Genomic DNA, 9953 nt, shown 5'->3' on the forward strand with positions numbered 1-9953 from the left:
CACATCTAGAACAAACAGTTCGTTCTGTATTGCAATTTAATTTGTGTGTGAGATCAGTAGGGTGATTGTCGGCTGGAAAGGAGTGAACGCGTCTACTGTATTTTTTTGGATACAAATATTTAGTTTGAACCACTGCGCTGGACCGGATGTGTGTGGATTCAGAATTTGTACATTGCAGTGCTGGTCTGTAGTCACATGATTGCAATCTGCCAAGTGCAAGGAATTCTGTAGCCGAGAAATGAACTCATTTTACATTCGCTGATTTTGACATAAAGTAAATATTTGCTTGGCTTTGAAGCAAGTCAGTGTAGTCCCATGAAATTCATTGTATGAGATGATCAATGGAGTGTAAATGCTAGGTAGTTGCAGCAGTACTAGAAGCAGAATGATATGGGCCACGTAAATACTCTACCCCAACTCTTCCCCAACAGGTGACCATGATTGGGTATTACACTTGGTGCCTTCAGGCTCTAAGTCTCACAGAGTAATTTTGCTGTATGCATACACCCCACTGCATTCCCACTGGTTTTCCAAAGCTACTGTTGTAATAGAACTCTGGTCATGTCGTTTTGCAAGTAATAGAATTTTATCAAAGATCATTCAGGAAAGGAATAGATTTTGACCTCAGGATAATATTTCCTTGTCAGTCAGGTCATCCATGTCCTTATTGATTTTTAAGAGTGCTATTAAAGAGAAAAAAAAAGCAGGCATGACTAATGTCATGACCCTAAAGTAGATTATGAAATACACTGAAAACACTTTCTTTAGTCTGTGCGTCAGATATGTTTGTGATATAGATATGTTGGTTAATTTTATTGCTTGAGACCTTTATTTGCACGTGTCTCAGAAACAATGATTTATGAACTTTTATATTAGCTCAGTGAGACACTTATCATCTTTTGTACACAGGAATAGAAAGCAGGGATCAGCATTTGATGAAAAAAAGGAAATCACGTACATGCAGACTTTACTGATTGTTATGTGATATTCAATATGGTTTCCACTTAGTGCAGTAGCTCAATGGGAAAAATGTTCTTAGTTACACCAAGACAAGATTGCCAAACTTAAATTTCCTCCACAACATTTGAAATTGAAAGGAGTCATTACAAGTTGATAACCAAGGAAAAATTGAATGATTTTGATAATTCTGAATATTGGTAACTCTACCCATGAGACATCCTACAAAAACCATAGACAGTGGATGTGTGTAACAACCCCCCCTCCCCCCACTGTCCACTGTCTATGTAGTATGTTCAAACCAGACCATTCATCAATACATACTGTCTGAAAGATATCTTCCCTGCACATTCTTTACTGCATAGCAACCAAGGGAGGTACATGTACAATGTAATCTATCAGTGAGTTGGTTCATTGGGTTCATAATATCCAAAGCAGAGAGTATAGATGTAAGATAATATGGATTTAATGAAAATAAGTAGGTTTATAGTCTCATAGCTATTTCTACAGAAGCCCTGAAACATTATAGAGTGTATTCAATGTACATGTATATATGCAAAACTATATCTTAAAGATATGTATTTTGTGATTGGATACAGATTTAACCTCAGGCCATTTGAAGAAAATTCGTTGTTTGCCATCCTTTGATTTTTGAAAAACCTACCAGCCAGGGAAAAAACAAACACAGACAAAAAACACAAGTTTTAACATAAGCTCAATTTTTATTTGGTTTCTTGTGGAAAAAAATATTTTTATTTGTTATAGTTTTAACATTGTGTTTGTTTCTTAAGTTTCTCTGAAGACCTATAGCACACGGACGGCAAACAAAGAATTTTATTTAAAGTGCCTTATAAGTGCTTTACAAATCTTTTATATTTTTGTATAGTTTTGGACCAAATGGGGGTACCTTTTCATTTGCTACAATTTTTGACCAAAATTTTTGGGAAAATCTGAAAAAATGTGTAGATCTAAAAAAAGTTGTCGGCATTACATATTCTTTTCAAGGGCAACAAAAATTGATTTAGGCTGTCAAAGGAATTAATTATTATGTTTTACATCTTTCACTTTAGCAAAAGAGTGTTGTTCACATGTAGAGTGTAATATTCATTTTCATGGCCTGTGTTCTATGGATGTCCTGCACTTTATCAAGGCTGATCACTCAATAGGCGTTCTAAATTTGTGGCTGACTGTAGAGTTTGTTCAGATCACGACACGTCCGACAAGGAAATAGTGATCAAATATTGGCAGGAACAGGAAGGGTATGTCCAGATATCATAGTACAGAAGTAGAGAAACAGCTTTTTCACAGGATGAAAATAGCTTTTGTTTGACTTTGTGTGGAAATCTTATGTAGATGTGATAGTGTTGTACACTCTTGACTTACCATAGTGGTTCTTCCTTACAAGTATTTCTATTGGGTATTGTGTATTCAACTCTTTGAGTGCTGTAATTTTTCCTGCCAAAATTTTAGTACAACATTTTACGAATTTCATGAATGGCCATCGCATTTCATTGGCTACAAATTTTTATCAAAATTGTTGCAAAAATTTGTAAAAAATTACGGATTTATGTATGATAAAGGTAACAAAAATTGACCTTGGTACTCAAAGGGTTAATTTGTGGACACAGATTTACAAGAAAGCAGCTCTGTTGATGTCATGTACGTGTTGTAGAGTTGTGTCTTGATTTTCATTTTCAAATTTATTGGAGAGCCTTGTAAAAACTTTCCTGACACTGAAACTTGGAAGAACATAAAGAGTAAATGGAAAAGCAGTTTAGCTTCTGATAGTTTCTTCAGCATTCAGTAATGACATTCTGAGTTTGGTCTCAGAGACAGAGATGCTATTCAACTAAACATGTAACAAGTAACATTGAAATTACATATTTTGCATGATTTATAATATATATATATATATATATATATATATATATATATATATATATATATATATATATATATATATATATATATATATATATATATATATATATATATATATATATATGAGAATATGTACATCACATCAAAATATATCTATATAGCTTATACCAGTATATATGTGTGTGTGTGTGAGAGAGAGAGAGAGAGAGAGAGAGAGAGAGAGAGAGAGAGAGAGAGAGAGAGAGAGAGAGAGAGAGAAATATGTATATCAAATATATTTATATAGCTGTATATGTATATGTTCACATGTATACATATAATATACATATATACAAAAAATGAAGTCTATTTTTTTCAAGAAATATATAATGGATATATATATATATATATATATATATATATATATATATATATATATATATATATATATATATATATAGATGTAGATGCACTCAAACTACAACAGTCATTTCCTCTGAAAATTAATTACTCATTATTCTTACTGTCAACGGAGTGGACAGTGTTTGCTGCTTATGTCGTTATTTATCATTTGCTATACAAGCATTATTGATACTTGCATAATTCATGATAACAAGTATTGCAGTTTTTTGTGCCCAGCAAAACAATGCATGGAGATCAGTCACAGAAACTATGCAGATTACTACATGCAGTATGCACCATGCCAAATATGCATTTATAGTGTTACCTGTCACACGTTTAGTTGAAAAACATCTTTGTTATCACATAATATTAGAGATAAAGATGATTGAACTCAGAACACTCTACAGGTGCCTCCCAAATACTGTGTTCAAGCACGGTCCCTCCTTGTAGAGGGACCTTGGTTCAAGTATTTACGTGTAACGGCGCTCTCCTCAAGGGGGTTTTGATTGGTGGGCCAGCCCTCTGTCTTTGGGGCTTTCTATTCATATGTTAATAGTGATACAAAAGAATGTATTTTCACAACAACAGAATTTGTAAATTATCCATTGTTATGTAAATTGGATGTCATCTCTTGTTCTAAGTTGTGGAAACCACCATGTAACTAATGTACAAACATTGTTTCTAAATTTGTTTGCTGTATTGGCTGTATTGTTTCCGATGAATCACATGCTCATCATTGATTTGAGTAGTATAATTTAATTTGATAACTGATGTGAGCAATGTTACCATACTCCAAAAGCTTCCAACTTTTCCGTCAGTCATAAGAAATTGCCCTTTTTTGATTCAAGTGCAGTAAAACAAACATTACATTAGTAAGAATTCATAGTATTAAACTGTCTTTCTTTGCTCTTTTTTACAGGGGGACTCTGTGAAATATTTTCTGGATGAGCTAGACCGTGTCGGACAACCGGTATGTACATTTCTGTGTTTTGTCTACAGTCCTTTTAGGATTGACATTGAGGAATGAAACAATTTATCAACTATATGTGCAGATTTTTTGAATACACTTGTTTCCCTGCTGAATATGAAAATCATATCGTAGAATGGATAGAAGCTGTGAATGACTCTTCCACGCTGGGTCTCACCAACAGTATAAGCTCATCAACACTGCCCGTATAGCTTAAATATAAGATGTGTGACGGATGTTGCTATTATTGTCAAACCATTCAAGTTTGAACAGAAATTCTGTAGGTGATGCACTATAACCATATTGAGTGTTCACAAAACATATGCAGCCATCAAAATCGTTGTGCGGTATACTTCATCATATAAGGACCAGACGGACTACAATAATTTTCATGTGAGAAAACTACCAAGTAATGTCTCAAGCAAATCACAAATATTTCTCAAAAAACAGCTTTAGCCCTTTCACCACTATGGTTCGGCCCAAACCCATTGTTATCATTTGCAAGAGTGGACCTGTTTACAGGGAAACGGGGGTGGGGGGGGGTGGGGTTGGGGGGGGGGGTTTAACATCAGAATGTTGCAAGTACAAATAAGTTGAAAAATTTCCAAATGAAGCAGATTTACAATATGCATATTCATGAGCTGAGAACTTGTTCTACGCAGCATCTAACTCATTTCTCCCTTCTATACACTCAGAATTATCTCCCAACCAATCAGGACATCCTTCACTCGCGCAAAGCGACCAAAGGAATCGTGGAGCACAATCTAGACATCAAGGGAATTCCGTTCAAATTTGTTGACGTCGGGGGTCAGCGCTCCCAAAGGCAGAAGTGGTTCATGTGTTTCGAAGGAGTGACGTCTATCCTGTTCCTGGTGTCTTCTAGCGAATTCGATCAAGTGCTGATGGAGGATAGGATAACCAATCGGCTTATAGAATCGTGCAACATCTTTGAGACAATTGTGAATAACAAGGCATTTTCCGACGTGTCCATCATACTCTTCTTGAACAAAACAGACTTGTTAGAGGACAAAGTCAAAGTGGTTAGCATAAGAGACTATTTCGCCTCTTTCCAGGGCAATCCCCATGACATGACAGATGTACAGAACTTTATACTCAACATGTTCGACTCGAGGAGAAGGGAACGTAGCAAGCCTCTCTTTCATCATTTTACGACGGCAATAGACACTGAGAACATCAAGTTTGTCTTTCAAGCGGTGAAGGACACAATCTTACAGGACAATCTCAAGTCACTAATGCTCCAGTGAATCAGGAGCAAGTCTTTTTTTGTGCATTTTTTTTTGTGCAGTCAGTGAGTCTCCCACTTTCAGGACGTATTCCACATCACCACTTTGCCTATCAACGAAATTTTTGTAAAAACGAATTTTCCTGGCCACCTTTTTTGAGAAATGATCATCCCGTGTTGCAACAGGAACAACATCCGTGTCGCAGACGATATCTCAAAGTGAACCGTTAGTTGCCATATTGTAGGTGGCCTTGAACGTATCCAGTGATTTCAAAAGTGTGATGACGTTGTAACTTATGTATATGCTGCACTCGAATCGTTGTACTCCATTTTTGGCCATGAGACCCTATTAAGTGACGATATACTGGTAGGCCTTCCTAAAGGTGTTGAAAATTGACATTCGGGGCTTCAATTTATAGTTTTTAAAGGCTGGGTCTCTTGAAACATGCAGTAAGGTGATCATTTGATGCAGTGCACTGGTAACCCCCTCCTTCCAGTCAACATATATCTCAAAGATACACTCTCACGAAATCTGCTTTTCTAACAATTCTTTTATCTGAAGGGTTTTTTACAACATAGGAAAGTCAAGTTTGTATGTGCCTCTAACCATAACTCAACTCATGCAGAAGGCGTCTGAGCTGCTGTGAGTTTTCAGAAAAATGTGACATTGTCTACGATTCATGTCTCACGCATTGAAACGGTGTAGTCAGTCTAGGTGAGGTGACCACTACTCAAGAAATATTTTTGACTCCTGCAGTGCGACCTCTGACCTCATTTCGTATTCAACTCTGACATGGCTGAGTCATCGTTAACATAAATCAAAATCATTTCTGACATATGAGCCACCAGAGTAATATGGCATCACTGTGACATGGGTCATTTCCGAAATACCGTGACGTTCAGACATTCTCTTTCTCTTATGGAAGATATCTTACAATAAGACGAAGCCAAATTGTTCCTTCCAGTACTGAAGTATTTACGCAGTTGTGGAGGGAGATTGAGGTATTCCGTAAAACCTGATATCCTGCTTCGAATTTTTAATTTAACAAATGATTCCAAGTGATTCCGTTTTGAATGCGAATTATATCTATTGACTCAAGTAGGAAATTCTGGGTTTGTCAGGAAAGTGAAACGAATACCCAGTATTTACTCATGCTTGTCACCAGCCAGTTAAAATATCCAAAGTCTTTGTCATGTACTTTTAATCTGAGATATTAACAGTTTTAAATATACATTTCTCGCGTCTGCCTCAGTCAGTACACTTTTCGAGTTTAATTTTGAGGCAAGAAGTACCCCGCAGAAGAAATATTCTCTTCTAAGAGGGGCCACAAAACTTCATGATATAAGAAACGGTCACAATTCATAACTGACAGGTATCAACTTGAGGTAGGAAGCACTTTTCAAGATCCTTATCTACTCACACTATATCGCCAAAACTCTAAACATTGCGACAGGTTATCGATATCGGATAATTTTCACTCGATGACAAAAAATAACATCTTCAAAGAGAATTCATAAGATGCCCTTTCGTTATTATTTTTCATATAGATGGTCTTACAGGGATATTTTGATAACTGTGCAGGCACTGGTTGCCTCTCTACTCTTCAGTAAACTGTAAAACGTTGCAAAAAGTCAAAGCAACTTAACTTCCCGGTTGAAATATGCACCTACAGACCCATCAACTGTAACCATAAAAATTTAGTGTGGTGTTGTCTAAATGGTAAATTATTTCCAAACTTTTCACTGGTACTTCATTTCATGTCACACAGAAGTGTTATATTTTATCCTACAATTGCCACTCAACAGTAATTTTAGGAGACTTTTTCAGAGGAAGTAAAAAAAAATCACTGTTTTTAAATTGTAAAGGGCCAGCCTCCACTCCACTGTAACTATGGATTATAAAATACCAAAGGTAATATATTCTCGTTATTTTCTTAACCTTTTTAATGTTAAGCTGGCCTTTGATAGGCGTCTGTCATGTGGAAGATATCCATTGTAAACCCTGTAATATTTTGAAATTTCTTTTTTAAGAAAATCATCCTGATGATTCTTCCTGGATTGCTCCTGCCTTGCCATCATCAGACTCACTTAAAATCCTGATGTACTTTTGCCTGGTTGGACTCCAATGTTCAAGAACATGACTTTACCATCGGTAATTTTTTTTCACTCGATAAGCTAATGTAGGTCCTATTCCAGGCTTCATAAACCTCTCCATCTGCGGACTATTTCAGTCAGCGGTCAGTTTTCTTAAAAAAGAAACCCACTCTGTACTGAACATGCTGAATTTTGTTGGTTATTTGAGATTTGACACAAAAGTCAAGTAATTCAGTATTCTTTGGCAACAGGAAAATGTGTATCACTTGTTGTACGAAACAAGGAAACAACAAAAAGTTATTTCAAGTACTTGTCACTCAGGAGTCCAACCATCTGATGAAATACGATAAGAGTTAAGGTAGAATTCGCCTCAGTGGACAGATATTCAGACAAACAATTTTTTTTACTTTTCTGGTATACCGATTGTGTAGCCTCGTTTGAAGGCTGTAAAAAAAGTATTCACAGTCTTATTTTTATGTAAATCAAAAATTTTAACTTTCCCTGTACAATTAACACAGAGATGGTGGCCATTTTGGATTTCAAGAGATTGTTATTGTCAACTTATTTATATCTCTGGTACTAAAATTTACATTTGACCCCTGACCTTTTATTCTTGACTTTGAAAGTGAATGGTTTTAAGTTTCCTCGTAGAAAGTTTTGAGCAAAGATCTTTAATTAGTTTTAGAGGCGCATACTACCTTAACACCGAAGTTTTGATGACCGGTAAAGGAGAGTTTTCCCACATTGATGTTTTGACAGTGATGTGAATATTTGATGATATCAATGTACTCAATGCAGGATTTCTGTTTTTATGTCCATGCACTTCCTCATTGAATTGACAATTTTAGGTGTAACACTTTCTGATTTACAAATGGTATATAACCATGTCTCGACACTACACGGAAACCTAACATTTAGTAACCCTTTGAGCGCCAAAGTAAATTTTGTCCCCTTTATAAAATGTAACCCCAGTGAAATTTTTTCAGATATTTGCCAAAATTTTGATGAAAAACTGTATCCAATGAAGTGCGATGTCTGTTTGGTCCAAAATTATCAAAACAATTACAGAAAATTCACAAAAACTGGTAAAATGTCGCTCTAAAATTTCAGTGTGAAATATTACAGCGCTCAAAGGGTTAACAGCGGAGATTTCAGATACCCTATGTATGACTAACTCGTTCAGATGTGTCTGACTATTTTAAGGTGAAAGCATCTGCTGAAAAAAAAAAATCACTCATTTAGATGTCTCCAACTTTTAAGAGAACATCTCTGTCAAAAAAATCCTTATCAATTTAATACCCTGTGAAGTATATAAATTTTAATATTGATTTACACCAAGCTTCCAGCTTCCAGCTTTCAGGACTATAATGGCAGTGGAAACTGAAATAGACGATGGAAACATCGTGCTGATATCTGACAGGTCTTACCGGTAGAAACAAAGGGAGGGGGAGAATTACATTTGAACTCATCATACTATAGATTTATATTCTCAAAGCGGTTTTGTAAGTACAGAAATGTTCAGTATAAATATTTTGGCGTATTTCTGACAAAGATATGAACTTTTTTGGGTAGACCAGTACAAGGTTATGTATTTGTAATTGTTTTTAACGACAGATATTTTAGATTAGATATAAGACTATGCTAGTTGTTATATTTAGTGACAAAGTAGTAAATGTTAGTGGATAATTTGTGTCCTGGCTGTAGTGTAGTTACTTAGAAGTAAAAAGAAAGATATTTGTACATTTTGCATGCTGACTCTGTCTTGAAATTATTCAGGGGCTCATCAGTTCAACTTGAGGATTTTATTTGGTTATTTGTTTACCCCCAATTTTGTATAAAGAGGTCCATAATCACCATTAATAACAATGGTTTGGGCCAAACCATGGTGGTGAAAGGCAGAGCCAATTTAGAAGTTGCTGTTCTGTCATAAAAGACTGAAGGGTATAGCTACAATACTGTCAGCTGACAATTAAAGATTGTTTTAACCCTTTCACCACAATGGTTTAGCCCAACCCTATTGTTATCAACCCTGATGGTGGACCTGTCAACAGGGAGTGGGGGATGAAGAGTGTATGGGATAGGGTTGCCAGCACCGGGTTCTAAGGTGGTATAGGATCCATACATGGAGCATCCACGGTACATGGGAGAGGATTAAAAGTTGCCACAAATTCTTTGCTGCATTGTGTAAATTGAAATATTTACATTTTGCAGCCATTTGTCTCAATTCAATGAAATGTTATGGAAGAAATCGATAGTTTGTGACATGATAACCTTGCGTACTCAGTGGATCATATGTATCTGTCCAAGGTTTTCTACATGTGTAGTTGTCTGATTGGAAGATTGACAGTCTACATAGACTGTCAACTATCTCTTCCTTCCTTCTTTGCCTAAAATACCGACATAGCTATATGGCAAGTGCCATGGAATATG

General features: G+C 35.9%; 1 protein-coding gene across 1 annotated transcript in view; it reads left to right on the forward strand.

Annotated features, from left to right (window-relative positions):
• The window catches only part of LOC139151531 (guanine nucleotide-binding protein subunit alpha-13-like), a 28884-nt gene extending 19614 nt beyond the window's left edge, over nucleotides 1–9270 (forward strand). The window contains exons 2-3 of the mRNA XM_070724425.1: nucleotides 4139–4189; nucleotides 4882–9270. Coding sequence (XP_070580526.1) covers nucleotides 4139–4189; nucleotides 4882–5451 — 621 coding nt within the window. The 3' untranslated portion in view covers nucleotides 5452–9270. The remainder of the gene's footprint in view (nucleotides 1–4138; nucleotides 4190–4881) is intronic.
• The last annotated feature ends 683 nt before the right edge of the window (nucleotides 9271–9953 follow it).

Source organism: Ptychodera flava, chromosome 15 (assembly GCF_041260155.1).
Source record: "Ptychodera flava strain L36383 chromosome 15, AS_Pfla_20210202, whole genome shotgun sequence".
In the NCBI taxonomy this organism is placed as follows: domain Eukaryota; kingdom Metazoa; phylum Hemichordata; class Enteropneusta; family Ptychoderidae; genus Ptychodera; species Ptychodera flava.